General features: G+C 41.2%; 1 protein-coding gene and 1 non-coding gene across 6 annotated transcripts; one reads left to right on the forward strand and one right to left on the reverse strand.

The window, feature by feature from the left end:
- The first annotated feature begins 10,897 nt into the window (after positions 1-10,897).
- NFYB (nuclear transcription factor Y subunit beta) lies at positions 10,898-27,114 on the forward strand. 5 transcript variants are annotated; one of them, XM_043881260.1, is made up of 9 exons: positions 10,898-11,031; positions 13,636-13,723; positions 16,445-16,580; positions 20,321-20,414; positions 21,816-21,946; positions 23,744-23,941; positions 25,204-25,285; positions 25,986-26,065; positions 26,665-27,114. In XM_043881260.1, exons 4-9 carry the CDS (start codon positions 20,321-20,323, stop codon positions 26,695-26,697), a joined length of 618 nt encoding a protein of 205 aa, XP_043737195.1. In that variant the 5' UTR covers positions 10,898-11,031; positions 13,636-13,723; positions 16,445-16,580; the 3' UTR covers positions 26,698-27,114. The 5 variants fall into 5 exon arrangements, with proteins under 5 accessions (XP_043737195.1, XP_043737192.1, XP_043737196.1 ...); XM_043881257.1 differs by lacking the exon at positions 16,445-16,580; XM_043881261.1 differs by lacking the exons at positions 16,445-16,580; positions 26,665-27,114 and adding an exon at positions 26,231-26,639.
- On the reverse strand, positions 19,445-19,516 carry TRNAE-UUC. Its single transcript has one exon. It is a non-coding gene; the product is annotated as a tRNA-Glu (tRNA).
- Positions 27,115-27,403: the final 289 nt, after the last annotated feature.

Genomic DNA, 27,403 nt, shown 5'->3' on the forward strand with positions numbered 1-27,403 from the left:
CCTTTAAAGATGGCCTGATTCCATTAATATTAATAACTGTCGATTATACTACGTACTCATAGTTATTCTTAATTTTGATTTCTTTCTCAGTCATCCCCATCTCAATAATTGTAACAACAACAATGACTGGGCTTCCCTGGTGTCTCAGGGGTAAAGAATCTGCCTGCCAACGCAGGAGACATGAGTTTGATCCCTGGCCCGGAGGATCCCACATGGCTCGGAGCAGCTAAGCCAGCATGCCACGACTACTGAGCCTGTGCCTGGGAACTGGCACTATTGAGCCCACATGCCACAACTTCTGAAACCCTAGTTTCAGTGGGTCCTAGAGCCTGCATTCTGCAACAGGAGAAGCCACCGCAATAAACCCGCGCCCTGCAACGAAGAGTAGCCCCTGATCACTGCAATTAGAGAAAAGCCCTTGCAGCATTGAAGACCCAGCACAGCCAAAAATAAAGAAATAAAATAATAACGGCTAATGATGTTGACCAATCTTCATGTCAGGCTTTCTTTTAAGTTCTTTATACTAACTCATGCTCCCCAACTCAATCTAAGAGTTAGATTGCTAGCTCTGAAATGGATGAGAAAGACATCACTCTGCAGATAAGGAGACTGGGGCATACAGAAGTTATGTAGCCTGTGCCTTCTAGGTCACTCAGATGGTGGTTATTACACCACGATTGCATACCAAGCAGTCCCGCTCTAGAATCCTCCCCTGCTACCCAGGCCAACAACCCAAGAGAAAATTCTACTTCTTCATATACATTTTTGGCACCAAAATGTTTTATTTCTAAAATGTATCTGACAATCTATCCATTACTCTCTATCTCTCTATCTCTAGCATAGAAGAAACCTCCATGAGCTGTCTCATCAAGCATGTTTCAGGAGAGCAGTGACTTGGTCTTGTTCCCTATGAGAGCAAGATGTTCTCAGGGCTGGCGGGCACACTGTGATATTCAGTAGAAATGAACTGAATGAATGATTCCCTAACTGAAATCCACACACATGTGAGGAACAACTATTCTGTTTCTCAGAGAAAACTGTTGACTGTTAACATATTCGCTTGTAGGTTTTCCCTGTAAGTGTTCATGCAAATATAGACTTTCCAATTTGGAATCATACTGTATATCTTTTTGGAGTTTATTTCTCAACATTGTATTCTGAACATCTTCCTGTGTTACTAAAAATTCTGTAACAGATGTTTAACAGCAGTGTAACATACTATTTCACCTACTTTAAGCAGTTTCAGTCTGTTAGACAATGAGGCTGTATTAGTTATCTATTACTGTGTAACAGATTAATACCCTACAAGTCAATGGCATAAAACAGCAAACATTTTCTATCTCACAGTTTCCATGGGGTGGGAATCTGGCAGTGGCTTTGGCTCAGGCTTCTCAAGGTGGCTGGAGAAGGAAATGGCAACCCATTCCAGTACTCTTGCCTGGAAAATTCCATGGATGGAGGAGTCTGGTGGGCTACAGTCCATGGGGTCGCAAAGAGTCAGACACGACTGAGCGACTTCACTTACTCACTTACTCTCAAGGTGGCAACCAAGATAGCTGGTGGGCTTCAGTCATCTCAGACCTCACCTGGGGGAAGACCCACTTCCAAGCTTCTGTACCAATGGCAGAATTCAGTTTCTTGCTGGCTGTCAGCTATAGACATCAGTTTTCTGTCTCTCTCTAGGTAGACAAATATAGCTATAGATATTGATATACAATGGGCTTCCCTGGTGGTTCAGACGATAAAGAATGTGCCTGCAATGCAGGAGACCCAAGTTCAATCTGTGGGTCAGGAAGACCCCCTGGAGAAGGAAATGGCAACCCACTTCAGTATTCTTGCCTGGAGAGTTCCACGGACAGAGGAACCTGGTGGGCTGCAGTCCATGGGGTCACAGAGTCAGACATGACGGAGTGACTAACACTTCCACTTTTACTTTTCATCTATATACAAACCTCTCTATATTTACTATTTATATGTCTATCTATGTATCTCTGTATGTATTAGAAAGAGAGAAAGAACGGAATTCAGTCTTTTTGTAATGTAATTTTATCTGTTGTACTCTATTCACTGGAAGCGAATCAATAAATCCAGCCTACAGTCTAGGGGAGGTTAATTTTTAAATTTTTTGGCTGCACGTGGGATCTTAGGCCCCTAACCACGGATCACTATTTGTCCCCTGCACTGGAAGCTTGGAGTCTTAATCACTGGACCACCAGGGAAGTAAAAAGGGGAGCAAATTTTGCACAAAGGTATGAATACCAGGAGGTAGGGATCATTGCAGGCCATTTTATGTCTTATTCTTTTGTATTATAATTTATCACAAGATATTGAATCTAGCTCCCTATGCTATACAGTAGGATGGGGGCCACTTTAGAGTCTGCCTACCACATAGCTTTTCCCCAATTTTTTCTACTACTGACAGAGCTCTTCTGAATCTCTTATTACCTAATTATTATATTAGATAATAGAATATAACCTGCATTACAAAATTATTATACTAGGTAATACACTATTACTTGCATTACGAATTATTTCCTTATGATTCATTTATTGACTAGAAGGGTAAAAGCATCTTAAAGTCTCCTAATGCACACTCACTAATTGCTTTCTAGAAAGTTTCCTATCATCAGTGTATGGGAACACTCATCTCATCACATCTTCATCTTTGTTGTACAATTCTTAGCTTATTTGATTGTTGTTCAGTCACTCAGTCGTGTTCGACTCTTTGAGACCCCATGGACTGCAGCACACCAGGTTTTCCCTGGCCTTTACCAACTCCTGGAGTTTGCTCAAACCCATGTCCATGGAGTCAGTGATGCCATCCAACCATCTCACCCTCTGTCGTCCCCTTCTCCTCCTGCCCTCTATCTTTCCCAGCCTCAGGGTGCTTTCTAATGAGTCTGCTCTTCGCAACAGGTGGCCAAAGGATTGGAGCTTCGACTTCAGCATCAATCCTTCCAATGAAAATTCAGGACTGATCTCCTTTAGGATTGACTGGTTGGATCTCCTCGCAGCCCAAGGAACTCTCAAGAGTCTTCTACAACACCACAGTTCAAAAAGCATGAATTCTTTGGTACTTAGCCTTCTTTATGGTCCAACTCTCACATTCATACACGACCACTGGAAAAACCATAGCTTTGACTAGACGGACCTTTGTTGGCAAAGTAAAGTCTCTGTTTTTTAATATGCCATCTAGGTTTATCATAGCTTTTCTTCCAAGGAGCAAGTGTCTTTTAATTTCATGGTTACAGTCACTATTTGCAGTGATTTTGGAGCCCAAGTAAATAAAGTCTGTCACTGTTTCCATTGTTTTCCCATCTATTCGCCATGAAGGGATGGGACCTGATGCCATGATCTTAGTTTTTCAAATGTGGAGTTTTAACCCAGCTTTTCCACTTCTTCTTTTGATTTGAGGGGAAACTCCCCTCCCCCAAGCACCATACGTTTATTAGCCATTTGTATTTCTCTTTTGTGAGTTTTCTGTTTTATGTCCTTTGCTTGTTTTTCTGTTGGAGATATGTGTTTTTCTTGTCAATCTGTATGTACTTCACACATAAAGATATTAACAGTGGGTAGGATTTTTTTTAAATAACAGCTTTATTGGGATGCTGTTTACGTACCATACTATTTAACCATTTAAAGTGTACAGTTCAATGGTTTTTAGTATACTGATAGATTCGTGCAACTATCACTGCAGTCAATTTTAGAATATTTTCATCACCCCAAAAGAAACCTCCCTCATGTAACTGTCACCCCTTACTCTCCCATCTCCTCCTGGAGTTCTAAACAACCAGCTGACTTTCTGTTTCTATGGATTGGCCTCTTCTGTACATCTACTGTAAATGAAATCACATACTCTATGGTCTTTTGGGTCTGCCTTCTTCAGCATAGATGTTTCCAAGGCTCATCCATGTTGTAGCATGTGTCAGAACGTTATTCCTTTTTATGGCTGAATAATACTCATATACTTCATCTGTTTATCCATTTATCAGTTGATGAACATTTGAGTTATCTCCACATTTTGGCTATATGAATAATACTGCTATGAAGCTTCAGGTACAAGTTTTTGTGTAGATTTTTTTTTTTCTTTCCATTTTTCTTAGGTATACACTTAGGAGTGGGGCTGATTGTTGGGTCAAATGTTAACTCTATGTTTAACTGTTTGAGGAACTGTCAGACTGTGTTCCACCATAGCTGCACCTTTTACATGCCCACCAGCCGTGTATGAGGGCTCTGATTTCCCCACATCCTCAACATTTGTCATGAGCTGTATTTTATGATAGCCAAACCAATGGTTGTGAAGTAGAATCACTCTGTGGTTTTCATTTGCATTTCCTTTATAATTAATGGTGCTGCACATCTTCTCACGTGCTTACTGGCCATTGAAACCTCTTCATAGAGGAACGTTTATGCAGATCTTATAAGTAGGATTTTTATAAGAGAGATTGGGGACAGAATGAACTTGCAAAGGGGTGAGACTAAGAGGACGTCTTAGACTTGGCTCCCCCACTTACTAGCTGTGTCATTTCTGGGTTTCTTAAACTCTGAGCCTGCTTTCAATTCTTTTAAATGGGAATAATAATACTTAACTTCACAAGGTCATGGTGTGACCAAAATGAGAAAACATGTGTGAATGACTAGAGTACCCAATATGCAGTAAACATGCTGTAAGTGGGAACTATTGTCATGATTTTTAAAAGGTAATAACATGGCAATACTTGGGTTACAGGAAGATTAATCTGAACCTGTCATAGTAAATAGATCAAAAAGAAACTGCAGACAGGGTCACTCATTCAGAGAAGACAACAATTTAAGCGTAAGCAAACAAAAGGAGAGAAAGTTGTTCTCTGGCTTTCTTTTCTATCAAAGACAATTTTTCCACTGGTTCTCAGCCTGGGCAGCCCTAGAACAGAGAAAGATCTTGTTGCTTTTTCAGATGGATCAAGGATGTTTTAATCATCTTCATATATTAATTCATCTAATCCTTGTAGAACTAGTGATGAATATGTTTTGAATATTTGATGAACACTTCATAGTAACTTGAGGAATTTTAAATATGATTATTAGCTTTGTTTCTCTGGAGAGAAATGATACATATGGCTTTGGTAATTTCAGGGTCATTTATATTATCAATTAAAATGCAGATCTTCCTTGATTTATATGGGGTTACATCATTACATCCAGATAAATCCATAGGAAGCTGAAAATATTATAAGTTGAAATGCATTTAATACACCTCACCTACTGAATACCACACTTAGCCTAACCTACCTTAAACATGCCCAGAACATTACATCAGCCTTCGTGCATGTATGATAGGTTGCTTCAGTGGTGTCCGACTCTTTGTGACGCTATGAACTGTGTAGCCCACCAGGCTCCTCTGTCCATGGGATTCTCCAGACAAGAAAACTGGAGTGGGTTGCCATGCCCTCCTCCAGGGGATCTTCCTGACCCAGGGATTGAACCCACGTCTCCTACGGCTCCTGCTTTGGCAAGTGGGATCTTACCACCAGCACACCTGGTGAGGAGCACCTGGGAGCCCTTACGTCAGCCTGTAGCTGGGAAAAACCATCTAACACAGAGCCCATGTCACGATAAAGTGTTAAATATCTCATGTAATTTATTGAATACTGTACTGAAAGTGAAAAGCTGAATGGCTGTGTGGGGACAGAAGGGTTGTGAACATACCGGTTTTTACCCTCATGATCTTGGGGTTGACTGGAAGCTATGGCTCACTGCCACTGCCTAGCATCCTGAGAATATGAATATCATCAGTCTGGAAAGTGATCAAAACTCAACATTTGGTGGATTCCCTGGTAGTCCAGTGGTTTGAGATCCACGCTTCCATTGCAGGGGGCATGGGTTTGTTTGATCCCTGGTCAGGGAACTAAGATCCCGGAAGCTGCACAGTCAAAACAAAACAAAAGTCTCAAAATTTAAAGAACAATTTTTTATAGACTGTATATTGCTTTTGCATCATTGCAAAGTTGAAAAATAAAAAATCAAACCATTTTAGGTTGGGGGCCATCCATGTAGTGTTATCCAATGTCTGCTCATTCACTCATCCCATACATATCTCTGGAGCACCTACTATGTGCAGACACTCTTCCAGACCCTGACTATACAGCAGTAAACACAAGGTCTTTGCACTCAAGAAGTCTATATTGTATGTAATACAGCGAAACGTTAAAAATCCATTCACTCAATAAGCATTTTTGAACACCTACTATGTGCTTGGGATGCACAAAATAAGCAAAACTCCTTGTCCTCGTAGAGCTTACATTTTAGCAGGAAGAGACAGACAAAACACAAACAAAATAAATAAGGAAGCTCTATAGTACAAGGAAGCTCACCTCTGTATCAGAAGTGATAAAGTGTTGCTGAAAAAAGAAAAATAAAGCAGTTAAGAGAGAGTGGGGGAAGGGAACTGGAACTGCATTTTTAATATTTATTTATTTTAGCTGCATCCCCAGGGCATGTGGGATCTTGGTTCCCTGACGTGGGATTGAACCCATGCCTCTTACATTGGAAGTGCAGCGTCTTAAACACTGGACCTCCAGGGAAGGCCCTGGTATTTTTAGATAAGAGAACAGCCTGGTGTCACTAAGAAATGGAAGGACATGAGACAGTGAGCTGTGTGGTTATCAGAGGGAAGCACGTGCTAGGCAGATGGAATAGCAAATGCAAAGGCCCTGAGGCAGGAGTGTTCCTGCCATAAATAAAGATAAAAGAAGTGGAGTGAACAAAGGAGAAAATAGGATATGAAAGTTAGAAGGGGAATAGAGAGGAAATCTGGTCCAATCTTCATGAAAAGTGAAAGTGAAAGTCACTTTGTTGTGTCCGACTCTTTGCAACCCAGTGGACTATGGAATTCTCCAGGCCAGAATACTGGAGTGGGTAGCCTATCCCTTCTCCAGGGGATCTTCCCATTCCAGGGATCAAACCCAGGTCTCCCACACTTCAGGCAGATTCTTTACCAGCTAAGCCATGAGGGAAGTCCAAGAATACTGCAGTGGGTAGCCTATCCGTTCTCCAGGGGAGCTTCCCAACGCAGGAATCAAACTGGGGTCTTCTGAATTACAGGCGGATTCTTTACCAACTGAGTATCAGGGAAGCCTGATCTTCACATCTGACAGAAATAAAAAGTGATGAATATATTTCTGGCTAAGCAAAGGACAGCTGTATTATAAGGCAGAGCATCTTTGAACAGAGAAGTCTATGATCTTATACAGTGTTCAGGAAGTGCAGGGTTCAGAGACTGGAACTTTTAGAAGCCAGACTGATCAGAGATGAATTGGCCTTTAGCTGAAGAAGGAAGGGGATTAATGGAGTATGCCTGTTGCTGATTGGCTAACTTTCTGAGGTCAGCAGCAGCCAAGATTGGGAGGTTGTCATTGATTGATTTAGAAAGATTCTGGGTGTTGCTTGTTTAAGGGCCAAAGAACAATTAGTCTTTTCCTTTGTTCAACTTGAAATGTACAAACTTGTCACTCTCTGCTTGCAAGGCCACTGTAGAGTCTTTTGTCTTTTACTCTGGGGAAAATGGGGAGGTACTGGAGGATTTTTGAGCAGAGGAGTGACAGAATCTGACTTCCACTTGGGTGGGATCACTCCGGTTGCTGTGTAAGGCAGAGTAGAAGCAGGGGGACAAGTCAGGAGGTCACTGCAGCTGCCTCAGTGAGAGGAGACGGCAGGAGAAGCATTCCCAGTTTGGATATATTGACAGACAGCAACCAACCAAGGTAATCCAGTGAGGCTAAGCATATTGGAATGAAAGTAATATTATTATGATATGACTGGGTGACTCTGTGATTATAGAGAGTAAGTGAGTGGGGTTTTAAAAAAGGTCAATGGTGAGGGAAAAACTTCTTGAAGAGATGAGGCCTCAAAGATGAAAAGGAGCCAGTTAACACCTCAAGGCTAGAGCCTGTGAGTGTGTGTGTGTGTGAGTCAGTGTGTGTGTATGAGTGTGAGAGTGTGTGTGTGAGTGTGTGAGTGGTGTGTGTGTGTGTGTGACTGTGCATGAGTGTGTGTGTGACTGTGCGTGTGTGTGTGTATGAGTGTGTGAGTGTGTGTGTGAGTGTGTGGCTGTGTGCATGAGTGTGTGTGTGACAGAGACTGTGTCTGTGTGTGTGAGTGTAAGTATGTGTGAGTGTGTGTGTGTGTGTGTGTGTGTGTAGCAGAGCTGAGGCCAGTGTGTCTAGAAGGTGATGAGGTGGGAGTGGGCCTAGAGGGATATTAGAGGTGGGACACGGAAGCTGAAGCTAGACCCTTCCAGGCCCTCAGCGCTGATAATGGATGGAGAGGATGGGCAAGAGTAGACCGGGAAGCTGGAAACAGAGACAACACTAGTGATACAATAGACACTGTCATCATGGGGATTTATGAGGTCTCGTTAAAGCAATAAAGTAAAATCCAACTGAGGAGTCTTCACTGAGCCAGGGATTCTGTTTTAACGTTTGCCGAATTATGACTCATATATGGTGGGATAAATAAGGGGCAGCTGTGGTGTACGGAAAGTATGTGCACGCTTAGTCGCTCAGTCGTGTCTGACTCTGCCACCCCTTGGACTGTAGCCCACTAGGCTCCTCTGTTCAAGTGGATTCTCCAGGCAAGAATATTGGAGTGGATTGCCATGCCCTCCTCCAGGGGATCTTCCCAAGCCAGGGATCGAACCCAGGTCTCCCGCATAGCAGGAGGATTCTTTACCGTCTGAGCCACCAGGAAAGCCCATGGACTAGAAAAGGAATGAAGTCAAATTACCTGTCCTTTGGCCTGTAATACAAAGTCAAGATTAGCCCAGAGAAGGTGTTTTCCTAGGCATTAAACTGTGATCCACATCCCTCTCTTTCACTGTGTGATCATGAAACATGGTGGATGTTGATTGGAGGCTTCTGGAACACAGGTTTTAGAGGCACAGAGAACACAGGTCCTTAAGGCTGGGTAACTGGCCTTCAACTGCAGAGGGGGTGTGGCCTGGGTCTCCTGTCTCCCAGGGGTATCTCCCAGGGGAAAGACAGTGCTTTATTCACCTTTGTAGCCCCCACACGCCTAGCACAGTGCTTGTGGACAGTAGGAGCTGGATAATCTGTTGACTCTGAATTAAGTATGTAGATTAGCTCAGTGGCACTGAAATAATACCATAGGAATTCAGGGAAAGTAGTCAGTCATCTTTGCATCTTTTGAGTCATCATCCAGTGTGTGGATTCATCATACTTCCAGTTCTATTCTTCCTTTTTTATATTTTCTACCTTTGAGTACATGATTTCACTCCTAAAACTCCACTTTATGGAAATCACAAAGGGAGGAGTTAAAACATAGGCCAACTTTACTCCTTTTTAGCAAATAACAGTTTAAAAAAGTTTAAAGGAGGGGACTTCCATTGTGGTCCAATGGTTGGGACTTCGCCTTTCAATGCAAATGGTGTGGTTTTGACCCCTGGTGAGGAAGCTAAGATCCCACATGCCTCAGGGCCAAAAACCCAAACAAAAAACAGAAGCAATATTGTAACAAATTCAATAGAGACTTTAAAAATGATCCACATTAAAAATAAAAACAACTTTAAAAAATAAATTAAAAGTTCGACGGTGATTGAAATTCATGTGATACAAAGATCTTAAGTTAATAGGCCAAGTTTTTTTTTTTTTTAAAGGGCTTTCTATGTGTATTTACTTTAAGTAAATTCCAAGCAATCCTAAGAAGTGACTACTATTACTCCTATTGCAGAGGTACTTAACGGTACTTACTTACGGAGAGGTAAAGAAATTTGGCCAGGGTCACATGCCAGTAAGACGGGGAGTTGGAATTCAAACCAGATTGTCTGATCCCAGGGTGGTATTGCTTACTTACTTCTCTTGGAATAATTTGGAGGCTTTCATTTGTCTTTGCTTCCTTATTTGCTCCAGAAATGTGAAAATATGCAGCCCAACAGTAGGAGCTTTATAAATAAAACATAGCTATATATTTTTAAATGGTTAAAGCTGGAAAGTTTAATGTGGCACGGCGCCACTTGTTTAGTGGAAGTAAAGAGAACGCGATTCCCGGCCCTGGTTGCAAAACCCTGCGCGCTTTGCAGCGAGTGGTGTCTGGCTCGCCGCCCATCTGTGATGGTGGCGGTCCAGGGAAGACCGGTCCAGACTGCACTCAGGGAAAGACAGCGAGGGAGCTTGCACCGAAGCAAGAACGGGCCATGGATTCTTGCAGCCCAAATGTCATCTGGTTGGGAAAAGCCACACGTTGGTGGTGCAGTATTTTAAGGGATATGCAATATTTTAAGCTGGGGTGAAGGCTCACTAGTCTGACAACTTGTTAAACATGAAGGAGAGGATTGTATCTTTAGATGGAATCTGAAAAACTAACACCGGAGCTCGGTGGTCGACTGAGAAGGACCGCTGTGCTTGTGGCAACATTTGCAGCGACACAAGGCGAACACGAGGCAATCGCCGCACAGATCCACCTTGTAGCTCGGGTGTCGCCCTGGCCCGCGGCTTCTAACCTTGGTTTACCCTTCTTAAAAATCGAGGCGCAGGCAGGCTGCACTCAGGTGGGTGAGACGCTTCCACGTGGGGGAGGGAGGGGATTGAAAAGAGAGGGCGGGCTGAGAAATCACCCTTCTCAACGCCTGGGGAAAGCACCGCGGGAAGCAACTCCTTAGAGACCTCAGCAGCAGCTCGCTCGGGCCCTAGTCCCTGGAAGCCTCAGCCGAACGAGGAGACCACTGGCCGGCTCGGGCAGCCCCGCAGGACCCGCCCGCCGCAGCCTGCAGCCGGCTCTGCAGGCTGGCGGAGCTCCGGCCGCCGGCGCGCGGGGCGGGGTCGGAGGCGGGGCCGGGGCCGGGGCGTGGCCGTGCCGGGAGGGCGCGCGGGAGGCGCGGAGGGAGGGTGTCGCGCCGAGGGAAGCGGCCCGCGGCGGAGGGAGGGGAGGCCGAGTCCTGGAAGCGGAGCTCCGCGCTGGGACTGGTTCCTTCGCAGCCATTTTCTGTCCAACCAAACAGCCGATTGGAGACGGGAGCCAACCAGGGCTGCATTGGAGGTTTGTGTCTCGCTTCGGCCAATGATCGCTCCTAAACCGACTCCACTTTAGCTCGAATGAAATGTCCGTCTCCTCCCGGCGCCGTCCCCGCCGCCAACGCCGCCGCGGCCGGGGGCACTCGCCTCCCTTCTGCCCGCCCGCCCTCCCGCCTGGGCCGGGGCCGGGGCCGGGCGGGCGCCTGCGAGGCCTGCCCCGCTGCGGGCCCGGCCGGGGAGCGGGCGCGGGGCCGCTCCTCGGCTCTTTGTGCGCCGGGCCGAGGAGCGGCGGGACGCGGGCCAGGCCGCCTCCTGCTAGCCGCCGCCGAGCTCCGGGCCCGAAGCCGAGGAGGGGGCACCGGGTCACCGTCGGGCCCGCTCTCGGCGGCGTCCCGACCGGCTCCATTTTGTGCGGAGAGCCGGCCGTGGGGGCGGGGGACGCGGCCCAGACCCCCGGCCGCGATCCTGCCCCCACCCCCGGCCTGGCCCCCTCGCGGGGGTTCCCGGGGGCGCCCTTCTTCTGCCTGTCCGCCCGCCCGCGGGGGCACGGCGGGGCCGGGCCGCTTTGTCTGCTGCCCCGGCACCCCGGGCGCCGCGCGGCGGGCAGGCGGCGGGCGTTGGGCGCGGGCCCGGGCCTGGGCCGGGCGAGTCGGGGGGATGCGCGCCAGGGTAGCCCGCGCGGCGCGGGCGGGACTGACAGGTTGGCCGGGCGGGCCGGGGGGCCGGGGCCAGCCCGCTCACCTTCGTTGGGGAGGAAGCCAGGTCCCCGGGAGGAAGGAATGGATTTGGTTTCCCCGCAGTCTGGTTTACGCGTAAAGAATGCAGCCATCTGGCGGCTTGCGGTCCCTGGTCTTGCCCCGAAGGTGGGAAGGAAGCTTTCCGGATTGGGCTAAGGTTTTAATCTTGGGTGGGAGGCGGGGAGGATGTGCCGGGCCTTAAGAGTAGTAGTCTCCGAGAACAAAGAATTACTGAGCACCCACAAGTCGTAATCTTGCCCAGAGTACTTTAATGAGATGATTTAAGCAAGGTTAGGTAATGTATGACTTAAAAAAAAGAAAAAGAATAGCATCCCGCTTAACCTGCATGGACTCTACGGTTCGTGCCACGAATTGCTGGGATGGTTTCCGCTCTCTGATACGGAAACTAATCAACAATATGAAGTGATGAGGTAACCTGATCAATGTAAGTGGCATTAACAAATAGGAATTTTATTTGTCAAGTAAAAAGTTTAACCCCAATACCTCAAAAGGCAATTATTCCTTCCTTACACTGCTCCTGTAGTTTAATTTAGGGATTGCATTGATGCAAAACTCGGGTCTTGATGCCAGAGACTGGAGGGTGGAGGAAGAGTCTGCTGCTTTTCTTGGATACAAATTTGCATTTCTTTAAACATTAAACAGATGTATGCATTCCCTTGAGCTTTCACATATATCATAACCTGCCTTTAAGAAAATATATACCATATGCGGTCATAGTGTTTTTAATATACCAAGTCTAAATATATACTGACTCAACTATTTGGGTGAGCGATTGTAGTGAGGTGTGCACCCCCTCCCCCAGCAAAATACATAAATGCATACAGCTCCTACATTTTAAGTATTCTGAAGATTCTCCACCCCACCCCCCCCTCCAGACACCCTTTGAAAAATAACACTTAAAGCTACAAGGAAGGAATTTTCCGGGCAACTATGGGTTAGAAAGAGGACGTTATCTGAAAAGAAATTAGAAATTGCTTTTAAGATTATAGCAGAGTAGACAGTGCCAGCCAGTCTTGCTGCCTAGACCCTTGTAATGGCATTTTAAAATTCAGTTCAGTGGTTTACAATTTTTTCTGCTATTTACTAGATTTCATGCTTGAATGCATATCCATATTTTTTAATCCTTTAAAAATTAACACTGAAAGGGTATATTTTTGTTCCCCCTACTCTCCATTTAGTTGTTTTACTTGAGAAAAGGAAAAGCAAATGAGAAAAGGAGATTGTAACATTGTAATTGATGCCAGTTTATTCAGCTATTTATGCCTTACAGTGAGAATGAAGTGCTTTCCAGATGCAATTTTAGTCCAAAATGGTGGTGCCTTAAAATGATAAATAAAGGTCTTAATTGATTTTGCTGTTCTCTGGGCAGCATTCATCTTCTCACTATAATATGAGATATTTAAAAGCATTACATTCTGAGATAAATTTGTTTCCCCTTTGAGCTTTTGGACCCTAACTCTCACTCTAAAACAAAGAAGACCCTTACAAAAAATTAAGTTGATAAGTCTGGGTGTTGGTATTTTAAATAGTTTAGATACGTGATGTGGTTTTTTTTTTTTTCCTTTGGTCTCTTGCGTATTATATAATTTGGTGTGTTGTGATGAATATTTATGATGAACATGACTAAATATATGTTGGAAAAGCAATATCTCTCCCCAGTGGCATTAACTTTTTTGTAAGTTTTCCAAAATATATCTTGCAATTTAACAAACATTTATTGGGTGCTTGCATTTTGCATCATTTTATTGCCATATGTTACATTAAATAATAGCAGGTAAAATTATACATGCCTTTAAAAATTTTACTAGGAGGAAAGCCTATGGGCTATGCCTTTTTTTTTTTTAAACTACTAATAGATGTTTATCTTCTAGGTTGAAATTGGGCAGAGATTAGACACCTTTTTTAGGCAGGTGTTCTTAAGTACCACTGACAACACGGTTCTCAGCGTATTTCATGACAGTAAGTATGTTTTATCATTCTGGTTGTTAATTAGATTTGAACTGTAATTAACTGAAAACAGAATTATAACTGGTTTATACTGTGGAGAAGGCAATAGCAACCCCGCTCTTGCCTGGAAAATCCCATGGACGGAGGAGCCTGGCAGGGTGCAGTCCATGGGGTCGCTACAAGTCGGACACGACTGAGCGACTTCACTTTCACTTTGCACTTTCATGCATTGGAGAAGGAAATGGCAACCCACTCCACTATTCTTGCCTGGAGAATCCCAGGGACGGGGGGAGCCTGGTGGGCTGCCGTCTGTGGGGTCGCACAGAGTCAGACACGACTGAAGTGACTTAGCAGCAGCAGCAGTATACTGGAGATTCCTGCTAAAATGAGTGCCTTTCCAGGCCAGGTAGTACCTCTCCCCATTCCTGTTGCTTCCTTCTCAGTGACCTGCATGTATTAAATATTTCCTCTGGGCTGCAGGGTTAAAAGTTGTCCCATCTCAGGTGGCTGTTTAGCTGGTAGGGCTTTAGTCAAATTGAATATTTAGAGGCAAGTTATGTGTGGAACAGAAAATGCTGGTTCTCAGGGTAGCGCAGGTGAAAAGAGGAGAGGTGTGGTGGGCTGGGTAGTTGGGAATGTCACAGAAGGAACTTGTAGGGCTGGAGCTGAGCCTTGAAGGGTGAGTAGGGTTGGATGCTGTCACCAGAAGTTGAACCCTGAAGGCAGGGCTGAATGACTTCTGTTGGTGGCAGGGAAGTGGATCTGCATGGTGCGGGTGGGGATCTCACAGGATAATCTAGTGAAGAGATACCACTTGGCCTGTCTGAGTACTTTACTTTTGAATCAGATACTACTATGTCTGTGACATGAGGTGTGTCACAGCTTCCTTGAGACAGGATTACCTCACTCCTTAAACAAAAGAACTGTACCTGGTGATCCCTAAATAAGGTTTTTTAGCCCTGAAGAGAGTTGAAAACCAGTTTTCAACTGGTTTAGTTTAGTTAGGTTTAACAATGGAATCACTCATGTAAAGCCATGAAAACTAGGTTTGGATTTGACGTGGAAGACTTTTAGAACCATCATAGGTTCGAGAGTTATAAAAACAATGTTTCAGCAAGATTAGTCTTAAAACATTATGTACCCAAGTAGGTTGGATTGTCATCTAGTGGAAGGAGAAAAGGAAGGGCCAGGAAACATTTAAAAAGAGGTCACTGGTTAGGTAGAGCTTGGAGGAGATGGAAGAACCTAAGATGACACTGTAGAATTAGCCTGGAGGAGCAGAGAGATGGCATTGTTCTTAATGGAAGAGTTCAAAAAGAGCTCCCCTCCACTACCTCCCTGCAAGGGATGGGGAAGGTGAATTTCATTTTCCAGTATCTTAAGTTTCCAGTGGCGGGATAATCAAACATATCCTACAGGCCTGGCTTGCATGAGTGGCAGTCACGATATGGTTGTAGATGTAGGATTTATGAGCATAGAAGTGATATGTAATGAGTTTATTAAGAAAGTAAGGGAAGAAAGAGAAAATGATGGTTAAAACTAACAGTTAAGCGGGATGGGGCGTGGGGGGAAGAATACTGCTTTGGAAATGAAGGGAGAATTCCAAGCATAAATGTGGGATTAGCAGAGGCCAGCACTATAAAGAATAGTCAAGTAGGTTGAAGGCAAAATCTCTGGCAACTTTTGTGAGCAGTTTCAGTATCCTGTTGGAATGGAAACGCACATGTTATGGAGTTTCAGTTGGAATGAAGAGGGTGTGTAAGGACTGTCAGCATGAGACTGAACCAGAGTGTGTAACAGAATTAAGGCTGTAGGTGTCTGTGTCCTTCAATGCGTTTAATGAGGGAGATTAAGAATGTTTAAAGAAGAATGAAGAAGCTGGTATCAGAGATGAGGAATCATTATATTATTCCTTATCTACAAAGAGATAAGGAATTGATCCAGAGAACCAGTGAAAGGGGTTGTGTGAAAGAGAAAAGACTTATGCCTGGGAAGAAGATGAGAACTGTATTTGAAGAGACAGTAATAACACTAGGTTACATTTGTTGAGTTCTTACTGTGTATCATGCATTTTGCTAAGTGCTTTTTATACAGTACTTCACTTTTCATAGTAACTTCCTTTTGAAAATGGGAAAGTTAATATTGTCTTTGCTTGAGGAGTATCTTTGAATGTTTTCAGTATACAGTCAGTAGACTCAGAATTTAGAGGGGGCAAATTAAAGATATAGGCTTAAGGACTATTTGAAAACCTATCAAGAACAAATAACTGTACAGTACTTGGCATATGAGACTCCAGACTTCACTCCCATATAGGGTGCCACCTTTGGCAAGTCATTAGCCTCATATAACCTCTGTTTTCTCACCTGTTTCATTGGGTCATGAACATTGCATAAGATATTTAGAAAGTGTTCAGTAAGTGTTAAACATATTAAAAAGGGCACTATTTATGCATTTGTGCAACAGATTATTAGTATAGTTAAAATACTGCCACATCAAAAAATTACAGAATAAAATTTACTACTTAATCAGCCGGCCATTTATTGCACTTAATATTTTAGAGAACGATATTATCAGTTCAACTAAATACTTAGGATACTTAATTTAATGGGATTTGACTCCTTGTTGGTATTTCCCAGTTCCCTTGGATCTAATGATTGATCATTCTTACCAGTAGCCCTTTCCTGTTTGCTGTCTGGATGGAATCCACCACTTTAGCTTCTCTGTTCTTACCAGGCCTGTAAGTATCACAGCTGGACCTAGCGGCTCCACTAGACGCGCCTGGCCACCAGCCTCAGCTGGGCTCTCGGCATCGCCCAGCTCTCCCCTGTCCTTGTGCATTCTCCAGGGAAAGCCATCCGTCTCGCTAGCTGTAAGAACCCCAGCGCTCTCCTTGGCCTTTCCTCCAGCTCCTCCTCAGTCAGCCCGAGTCTGGGGATTTTACCAGTGAGAAGCTCTGCAGTCTCTGCTGCTGCTCTCCAGCGCTGCTTCCTGTCAGTACTGGGAAAGTTTGTCCTCTTGCCTGAACTCTTGCCCTAAACGCAGCAAATGGTTCTTACGGGTCTTCTGACCCCATTCTTGCTCCTCTTCCAGTTAACTGTCTATGCGGGACTGTAACCAGAGTGATCTTTTTAAAAGAAATTGGGCTGGCATTCTTCTGTTAAAACTCTATTTTGATTTACTCTTGTCCACAAGGCACTGCTTGACCTAGCCACTACTTAGCTCATTCCAGGCCACCAGGACTGTGCCTCAGTTTCCTTTGCCTGGAACATTCTTGTCCTGTCTTTGTTTGCCTGATTGCTGTTCATCTTTCAGTCTCAGTGTAAATGTCATCTTCTTAAGATGCCCTTCCTTGATTGAGGTCCCTTATGGAGTCAGCTGCAAAAGTGTATCATAAAACATCTTTGTTTTACTTAGCATTGGGCGCTAGCAATTAGTTAATGATTTATAATTATTTAATAGCTATATATAACATTTACTGAGTACTCTTATTGTACTATGCTCATCCCACTTGCCAGTTATTAGCAGGGAATTCAAATCAGACGATCTGATTCCAGAGCCTGTGCCTTGGAAATGCTAATGGGCTGCGCTCCCCACCCCTTCCCCTTGCCCCCAGTTTATGTAATATTTGTCTTCTCTACAAGACAGGACAGAGACCTGGTCTTTGTTGTTGACCTGTGAGGTCGGCAGCACATGGTACAGACCTGATAAATACTAGGTGCTTACTTGGTAAATATTTGTTCACTGACTTATGCTGTACAAACTATTTTGAAATTTTGATAGGAAGTTTTAGAACTGGAAAAAACTTTTGGGATGTATCTAGCAAGTTACCCCCCTCATTTTTTATATGTATAAATAAGAGAATAGCTAGCATATTATAGGCATCAAAGACGAGGCTAATATGTGGAATTTCCAAGCCTTGGGGATTCCAAGATGGAACACTTAATTTCTGGCTTACAGAATAGGGAATAGGGTAAATCAGATTCAGGAAGATGTATGAACACTGGGATTAAAGTATCAGGCAGGATTTTAATGGTAGAAAAATAGAGGCGAGGAAGACAGGAGTGGTGAAGTGACAGAAAAGCTGAGGCTTGCAGAACCAAAGCCACACACAGCTAAGCGGCTGACGTGTGCTCATCTTCAAAGGAGGGGCGGCGAGACCTGACGTCTGCTAAGTACACTGTGGGCCAAGGTCCGTCCTCAGCAGGTTTCTGTTCTTTTTGTAATTCTAACAACTCTGAAACACTTGTAGGAATATTTTTTAGAAGACTGAGGTTTAGAAGCTAATGCTATTAGTTCCAGTGATAATCTTGCTGCTAATTCCAGTTCAGGACAAGATAATGTGACTTAAACTTTTTGCCTTTAATACTTTTTTACATTGTATTTGTAAATTAATTAATCTCCTAGACCATCGTTATTTCAAGAGTCTTGCTCATCAGCTAATTAAAAAACCCAGGCTATCTTGTAGACATTGATTTAGCAAAAGATTTGTTACTGCTTCATCCCCCCACCTTCCTAAAAAATCAAACTGGATGTGTTTCCAGTTGTACACTCTTAAACAACCACTTTGATCCTGGCTCTGGTACCTTGATCTCCCTTCAGTTCAGTTCAGACGCTCAGTCGTGTCCGACTCTTTGCGACCCCATGAATTGTAGCACGCCAGGCCTCCCTGTCCATCACCAACTCCCAGAGTTTCCTCAAACTCATGCCCATCAAGTCGGTGATGCCATCCAGCCATCTCATCCTCTGTTGTCCCCTTCTCCTCCTGCCCCCAATCCCTCCCAGCATCAGGGTCTTTTCCAATGATCTCCTCTAGGGCATTGTAAAAACCAGTCAATTCATAGCTATCCTAATTGAACTTTTTCATGGGTAATAAGTCCATCATCATGCCTATTAAAGGCTATTCTCCTAGTATCTTTTTAGCACTTTAGGATCAAAATAGCATTTTATATTTGGGTAATATATCAGGCATATATTAGCTGTTTTAAGATGGGGAAGGTGAAATTATTTCCATTTTATATAGAAATACATTTAACTGGTAAGGATGCTTGTTTTCAGGGATCAGTGAGAGTCTAAATCCAAGCTCACTGACTGTTGTTTACCTCCTCTTAGAGGGCACTAAGAAGCATCATAAATAGGTACCCTGTACTTCTACAAATTATTAAAAGTAGGTGAATTCTTTTTTCTGCCCCTCACCAGATGCATCAAATGCCATGTTGTTGAAGGCTTGGAAACTAGCCTGGTGTTTTAGTATTATTTAATAGATAAAAATCCAACAGAGATGGAAAAGAGGTATTGCATAAGGACTCAAATATTGCAGTTAATAACATCAAGTTTGTGCTAGGTCATGGACCTTGATAAACATTTAGGAATTTTTTATTCAGATAATACATTCAAAAAATTTCTACCCACAAATAGCCAGTTCCTTATTGTTTTCAATAGTATTATTTGCAAAGCAGAAAGACTTCCAGGATTTGCCATGTTGGGATAGAGACAGTTCAGGGCTTATGGTTTTCACTTTTTTTTTTCCAGATTCTCCTTTTACTTCTGAGCAAAATTAAGCAGGGTTCTTTTTTATTTTGCTTTGTTTGAACGTTTTATTTTGTACTGGGATGTAGCCAGTCAGCAGTGTTGTGGTAGTTTCAGATGAGCAGCAGAGGGACTCAGCTGTGCGTATAAATAAGCAGGGTTCTTTTAGCTTTATTTTGCCACACTGCATGGCTTGAGGAATCTCAGTTCCCTGACCAGGGATTGAACCAGGGCCATAGCAGTGAAAGTGCTAAATCCTAACCAGTAGACCACCAGGGAACTCCCAGGGTTCTTTTAAAATACTGATTTTAACACTCATTTTTGTCTGTGGTTATAACACTTTCATATTTTTATATGCAGATCTCCAATCTCCCCGACCCTTCCTTTTCTTTTTTTCTGTACAAGTCAGAAGTCTGGGAGTAGGGGGTGGGGGGTAGAGAAAATTAACCTTTCAGTTAGAGGTGATGAGCTTGTTCAAAATGTGGGTGTACTTTTGGGCTGCATGGGTACAGAATTGTGCAAGGAATCCATGTTTCTTATACCAAACAGTAGTTTGAACCAGGGCATTGTCTCTGTAGAACTTCTGAGATAGCAAAGAAAGTCTGCAGCAAGAGCAAAAATACTTGTGTAGGAATACACCTGGCTTTAGCAGGAGAGCTGAACATGCTGGATATAGGTGACTTCCAGGTGACTTACTGACAAGCTGATTTTGGCTCTTCTTGTTATTCCAGGGATAAATTAGGTTGTAAGTCAGGCTTGCCTGTATGGTATTTGAGGATTATGCAATTGAAAAGAAAGACGTGTGTTTTAGATTCATTTCCTTGTAGGCTTATCACTTATGGAAGTAGGTAGGAGAATCTTGACTCATTGGCAAATTATTAAAACGTTTCCAAAACAAGAAGTGGAAATGTTTTCTTTTAGTAAACATTTTAGTAAATGTTTCTTTTAGTAAACATTCCGTAGCTTAGAGCTATGGAAAATGTAATTGACTCATCCTATAACAGTTTATGAGCACTGAATCTATTATGTAGTTTTTTAGACAAGTTTTACTGAAGATTATTGAAAAGCTTTTTTTCCTTGTAGATGGATGGTGACAGTTCTACCACAGATGCTTCTCAACTAGGGATTTCTGCAGACTATATTGGAGGGAGTCATTATGTTATACAGCCTCATGATGGTAAGAAAGCCACAATTAGAAACACATTCACAAGTAGGAAAAAATGAGAAAGTGGAAATTTTATTGATGTGATGTTCTAGGTTACTTTTGTCTTTATGGGAAAATTTGAAATCTTTTGTCACAGTTGAGTGTTTGTCTAAAAGGTGTACTTGCCTATTTTTATTAGAAATAGTTTTCAAAAGAATGATGAGTCTTAGAAAAGAATTTTGTAAACGTATGCCTTTTTAAAGCTGGTACAGTTTCTTTAATTTGTTACTGATTCCCTACTTAAGTATTATATATGGGAAATTCTTATTCAATTGATAGAATAAACTAGTTCTTTAGTGGGTGGGTGCTAGCTGTTATATTTCCAGTACTTATGAACAGATGTAGTTTTATTTTTTATTCAATATCAAGTATTAACTATGTATTAGAATGGCAGCATTATGTTGGCCTGTCAGAAATAATTTGCTTTTGTGGCATTCTGATGAGTAGAATTAAAAAATACTAAGATGAAGGTAGTTGAGGGTGGGTAATTGATTATTTACTTCATTTTTAAACAATTCAAACAAGTTAATTTTGTAACATCATTTTAAACACATAAAAATATAAATTGAATCAACTTAAGTACCTTTCTTATGTAACATATAAAAAAGAATGGGAAGTTTACTTTTAGGATACTGTATTTAATCATAAAAGGATACTTGTACTGTGAACGCTTCAGTTATATCTAAATCTATATAATTTGAAAATTTACTTTTTGTAAGAACATTATATTACCACTATAGCTTTGTTCAAAAAACATTACTACCTTAGTAATACTGCAATTGGGTCAGTAATATTCAAGTCCAGTTTTTCTCTTCTGTATAAACTTGGCTTTGGATAAACATACATCCTCTTAATCTAGCTATATGCATGGAGCCACAGGTCAGTCTCTTATGTGTTATAGCTAAGTTATGTAACAAATATTTATTTGTTCAACAGCCTGCTCTGTTGAAGCTGCTATACCAAATAGAAGAACATAAAGCTGATCAAAGCTCATACATACATACATACATAAAGCTCAGCCAAAAGCTAAGAGGAGAATGAGAAATAAGAATTACAAAATGTGTTAGAGAAGAGACAAAGAAGCACATGTGATATTTTGTGAAAGAGAAATCGCTTCTGAAAGTGCAGGAGAGACGTATTTGAGCTTTTGGGAGAGTTAGTAGGCAGAGTTGAGGATAAAAGTACTCTAGGCAGTGGATTTGAAATTAATGAGGCTATTCAGTTATGGCCCTGGGAAACTTATGTAAAGACCTGCCATTTTAATCCTGAATAGGAGATGAATCAGAATGTCACTTATCCTAGATTGTTTCAGGTAGTCTTCTCTATCTTAAAGTAAAAATTATGAGAACCTATAAACCTGTTGTTTTTCTTTAGATACTGAGGACAGCATGAATGATCATGAAGACACGAACGGTTCAAAAGAAAGTTTTAGAGAACAAGATATATACCTTCCAATTGCAAACGTTGCAAGGATAATGAAAAATGCCATACCGCAAACGGGAAAGGTAATGCAGAGGAGAAATTTAAATAAGTTTTATTTTTCAGGGGTGAAGAGGGGGAAAGTAAAACTACATGTACACATAGTTCATGAATGTAGTTAGCTATTGGTTTCAGTCATTCAGCCTTTCAGCAGAATACTTAGTTCAGTGGTACACACTTGGTTACTGAGCAGTGTTCAATTTCAGTTCTCTTATATCCCCCAAAGCTCCCCCTACCCCACTTGCTGGAAGGAGATAAAACAGAATTAAGAATTGTTTTAAAAATAGGTACATTGTTTGGGGCCTGTGAAGTTGTAACTTCTAAAATGTTGCATCAGAATTGGATCATGTTGGACTAATGGATATTCTGCCCAAGTCTATATATCTGGAAACTCTGTCTATAATCGTAAATGTTAATATACATTTAAATTCAGCTGGCATGATATTTTTACATTTTTATTTATTTTTGATCATGCCCTATGGCATGTGAGATCTTAGTTCCCCACCAGGGTTTGAACCCATTCCCCTATGGTAGAAGCCTAGAGTCTGAACCAGTGGACCACCAGGGAAATCCTTGGCATGATGTTTCTAAGTTGTTTTGTCTCATAGAGAAACAACCATATAAATAGTTAACCTATAACAGCTTTAAAAACTTACTGTCACTCTGCTTATCACTTGGTCTGAAGTCCACACTTTTTATATTGTTTTACATTGCATAATAAGTTCCCTCTCATTTTATTATAGCTTAGAAAATACTTATGAAAGTAATAAAGCTTACAAGGAAGTATATTATTAAAATATATACTTAAGCCTAGATGTTGCAGTTTGAACGGTCCTCCTGTGTTAGGGGGAAGAGGCATACTGCCGCTCACTGCTGTCTATGCAGGCCTACGCCGCCGGCTGCGGTGGCCACTAGCCGCCTGTGGTCACTGAGCACTTGAAATGTTGGCTGGTCTGACTTGAGATGTGCTGTAAATATAAAACATGCCCCAGATTTTGAGGGCATAGTTTGAAAAAAAAGGATAAAGATATCTCAGTTTTTAAAATGTTTTTTATTGAGGTATACTTCAACTTTTAAATGGATTCTATGTTTAAATGATAATATTTTGGATTTATTAGGTTAAACAAAATATATTAAAATTAATTTCATCTTCTTTTTTTTTTTTTTAGCGTAGCTGCTAGAAAATCTAAAGTCCTGTATACAGCTCACATTATATTATCTTGCTTGACTGCATTTATGCAGTAACTCTTGTTACTTTTCGATGACAGGTGTGTGCTTCTTTTGGTAGGCTTTTTCATAAACTCAAAACCCATTCCTGACAAAGTGTGTCTTTATTAATAAAAATGTCACTAGATGTCATTATTTCACTCCCTTGTAAGCCTTACACAAACTTATCTGTTTTTAAAAACTTTCTGGTGTCCTCACTGGTGGAAGTGCCAGGGCAGAGAAGCGGGACTTGAGTCTAGCCCACAATACACTCCAGACATAAGAGGATTGATTTTCTTGGGCACTTGGTTAGTAAGAATTTTCATCTTTATTGGGTAATAGAGTCATCTAGTGGTTGCTTTTATACCTAAATTCTGTTTTCTGTGAATAGCTGTCAAAGCCTCTCTCCTTGTATTTGAGTTTTCAGTCTCACTCTGGGGGTTTGAATTTTGATAGCATACATTATTCAGTGTTATCAGCAAATATTTTTAAATATTAAAGGTTAACAGTCATTAACTGAAATTTATATTCTTCTGAATAGCCTTTTATTTTTTGCAGCTTGTTAGGAAAGTGGTGATTATATTCCCTGCAGATTTACCTTCGATTTTTCTCCTCAGATTGCAAAAGATGCCAAAGAATGTGTTCAAGAATGTGTAAGCGAGTTCATCAGCTTTATAACATCTGAAGCAAGTGAAAGATGCCATCAAGAGAAACGGAAGACAATCAATGGAGAAGATATTCTTTTTGCCATGTCTACCTTAGGCTTCGACAGTTATGTAGAACCTTTGAAATTATACCTTCAAAAGTTCAGAGAGGTAAGTAAAGTGTCTCCCATTATGCTTTTAAGAAAATAAGGTACACTATTTGCTTTAACTTTTTAAACATATGAATCATTTCTCAGAAGTATGTAATCACTTATATTACTGAATTTAAATAGTAAGTCCTTTCTTCTTCCCTTTGTTTATTACTAATGGCAGCATAGTTATGTAATAACTAAAAGAGCATGGACTCTGGATTTACATCACCTGGATGCTGAACTCCGTGACCCTGGGCAGACTATTTAAGTACTTTAGGCCTTGGTTTCCTGGTCTGTAAAGTGAGGCTAATAATAGGACCTACCTCACCGAGTTACTGAGAAGATAGAGTAAAACAATCCATGTACATCCCTTGGCCTAGCACATACTGAATGGTCAATAATGTCATTAATAGCACATGCTGTTATTGTTACTAATTTAAAAGAGGTAGTATCTCAGAGCTTGGGGCCATTTAGATAAAAAGATAGGGAACTACAACTATATCCTTTTTTAATATTAATTAAATTTTTCTACATCTCATGTTTGGTTTTTCTTTGCCTATGATATGAATTTGTGAAAATGAATTAAGATCAGCATATTTTTAAATTCTATACTCCCAACTTGGGTGTCAGATTCATACTACTTTCAAAATATTTTCTTAATGTCTTCAGTGTTAGAATCCCATTAACTTTGTGATATCGGTACAAAATGACTGGAGTAGGAAGAGAATGTGTTAATTTTTACAGAACTTTTCCAGATCTTCAGCATCATTAGACTACTAGAACCTGAGTGTGGACAGACATTGAAGCGGTCTTTGATCCAAACTGTAGTCCTGATTTAGGAATTTTAAACTCCCAACTGTCTGCCTCAGTGCCGCCCAGTTGGCCAAGAGATGTGTATATAGTTAAATGATACTGGGATCATTTGTAGTAGATTTGCAAGCTGAGTATTTATAATATTTTGCAGACTACTTCATCTGTAATTAGACTTTTCTTTTCCTTTTGACGTAGTGTCAAATTAGAATAACTTTTTACTTATAAATATTTTAGATTTTATAGGTCATTACTAACACTGTCTTGTGATGACCACTGCATATATAACAGTTAGCATTTTGAAGGACCTCCCCATATGTTATTAACCAGAAGTGTTAATAAACAGTTTTATAGTAATAGAAGCCTCTAATTCTAGGAACTAAGTAAGCATTCCCATTTAGGAAGCAGGTTTTTGTTGCTGCTGCTGCTGCTGCTTTGAGTACCAGTGATGACTTTCGTTTCCTTCCCCAGGCTATGAAAGGAGAGAAGGGAATCGGTGGAGCAGTCACAGCTACAGATGGACTAAGCGAGGAGCTCACAGAGGAGGCGTTTAGTAAGCAGTGTTATGATACGTTTGTGCAACTCAATTGTTGGCGGTGATTAACAGGATATGTCTTTAGTGGAGCTTTTGGAATATTAGCACTGTGTGTTTTGACATAGCACTATTTTGAATAGCTCTTACTAGTTCGTGCCCTTATATTTGAAGTCTGTGAGGGATAAGTGTATAAATTTTAATTCTGCAGAGATTATAATCTTTTACCAATAGTTCTGATTTCCATAGTCCCTAATTTATTATTTAAGATTCATGAGATAGGAATATTGAGAATTGTTTATAATATTAGATCTTGTGATTTAAATAAATTTGAACTGAAGGTTTCTTAAAAATTGAGACATGAGGCATTTGTGAAATAAAAGGTCTATGGTGACTGTATTTCTCATGTAAAATTTATATGTATATATTTTATATTTCTCATATTTAAAATACATACTGCTTAGTTATGTAAGTGTTGTTCTCAGCCAAGCCTAAGCCTAGAGTTTAGGTGTATTTATGAATCAGAAACTTAATCCATCTTTTATGCACATGGGCAGTTAGCGAAAGCACACCTCAGAAAATTGAAAAATGCTATAGGAAAAAATGTGCTTTTGGGAAAACTTTTTTTAAATGGAAAATCACCCAGCCTTAAGATTCAGGTCAAGAAAGCAGATGCACTTCTTTACCTACTTTAGTATTTGTTTGTTTGTTTGTCTTCTAGCTAACCAGTTACCAGCTGGCTTAATAACTGCAGATGGTCAGCAACAAAATGTTATGGTTTACACAACATCATATCAACAGGTACCGTACTTTCTCTGTATTTTAAATTACTTAAATTATATTCACTTTTTTTTTAATCACAGGTAGTTAACGTCAACATAATTATTAAGAACTGGATAAAGAGGGTTGTTAAAAATTGTTTTCTCAAAATATATAACTGTGTATAGTATTTTCTTATGGTTACAGATATGTACACAGATGTTCACTTAGCCTGTCCTTCATATCCACGGGTTCCACACCATGGATTCAACCAGCTGTGGATCATATGCCGTCTCCAGTCCGTCGTTGGTTGAATCCGCAGATGGAATTTGCAGGTGCAGAACCCATGAATACTGAAAGCTGACTAAAGGACTTGAGCATCTGTGCGTTTTGGCATCCACAGGGCATTCTGGAACCAGTCCACTGTGGATATTGAGGGAATGTGTGTATTCACATAGATTTCTGTAAAGATATACAAGAGATTATTGAAGTAGCTCCCTTAAGTAGAATGGAGATTTGGGGTGGGAACTAGTCTTACATTTCATTGCCTTCTGTTTTTATCCTTTGAATGTTATAGCAGACATGCTACTTTTAAACTATTTTTTCTTTAATTATGCCCAATTTAAATTTTCAAATCTTAGATTTCTGGCGTTCAACAAATTCAGTTTTCATGATCTGAAGAAATGGTGGAACGGAGAGTATAGAGAACCAAGTCTGTATACAGATTCTGGAACAGAGACATTAGAAGGAACTGATTGGTGAAAAGATGTCTCTTTGTATATTAAATAGCTGTAATGTAGCTTCCCAATGCTTGACTAATTGAGGTGTTAATTCTGACTTGAGAATCTTTTTCATGAATGATTTTAAAGAAAAATTTGGATTTTAAAGGTATTAAAATATTTTTGTTTTGTACGAGAGTTTGTTGCTCTGTATGACTCCTGTATGCATTGTATATTGCAATTTATTACTGTCAGAGATTTGTAGACAGTTTCTTATTTTCATATTGAATCATGTTACTTTTGTAATTCAAGTAAGCAGCTGGGTTAATTCATGATGTTTGCCCTTTTAATAAAATATAAGGGTAGAGTTCATTTTGAATGCAAGTTGCCTTTATTATAAATTTGAGTTTGTCTTGGTTATATAATATCTTGCATGATAACCTAGCTAGATTTTTAGCATTTGCCATATTTATTAAAAATTAACTTTTTTTGTAAAACATTCATAGCTTAAACAGTACCATTTTTTTTTAGAAGTAATTGAGAGATTAAGTGTGAATGCAGAAGCAAATATTGTCTGCCCTATTCAACTTGGTGCCCATTAACAGTGTTTACACTGTTCCTTGTGCCTGGTAAGACAGTTTTAGTTTCTCGGAGCTTTTGG

The sequence above is a fragment of the Cervus elaphus genome, chromosome 22, assembly GCF_910594005.1.
Source record: "Cervus elaphus chromosome 22, mCerEla1.1, whole genome shotgun sequence".
Classification (NCBI taxonomy): domain Eukaryota; kingdom Metazoa; phylum Chordata; class Mammalia; order Artiodactyla; family Cervidae; genus Cervus; species Cervus elaphus.

What these genes read in the sequence shown, in the direction of transcription:
- NFYB (XM_043881257.1), top strand. An exon ending in TGTTATACAGCCTCATGATG is followed by an intron (nt 20,415 to 21,815) that starts GTAAGAAAGCCA and finishes GTTTTTCTTTAG; the next exon opens with ATACTGAGGACAGCATGAAT. An exon ending in CCATACCGCAAACGGGAAAG is followed by an intron (nt 21,947 to 23,743) that starts GTAATGCAGAGG and finishes TTTTCTCCTCAG; the next exon opens with ATTGCAAAAGATGCCAAAGA.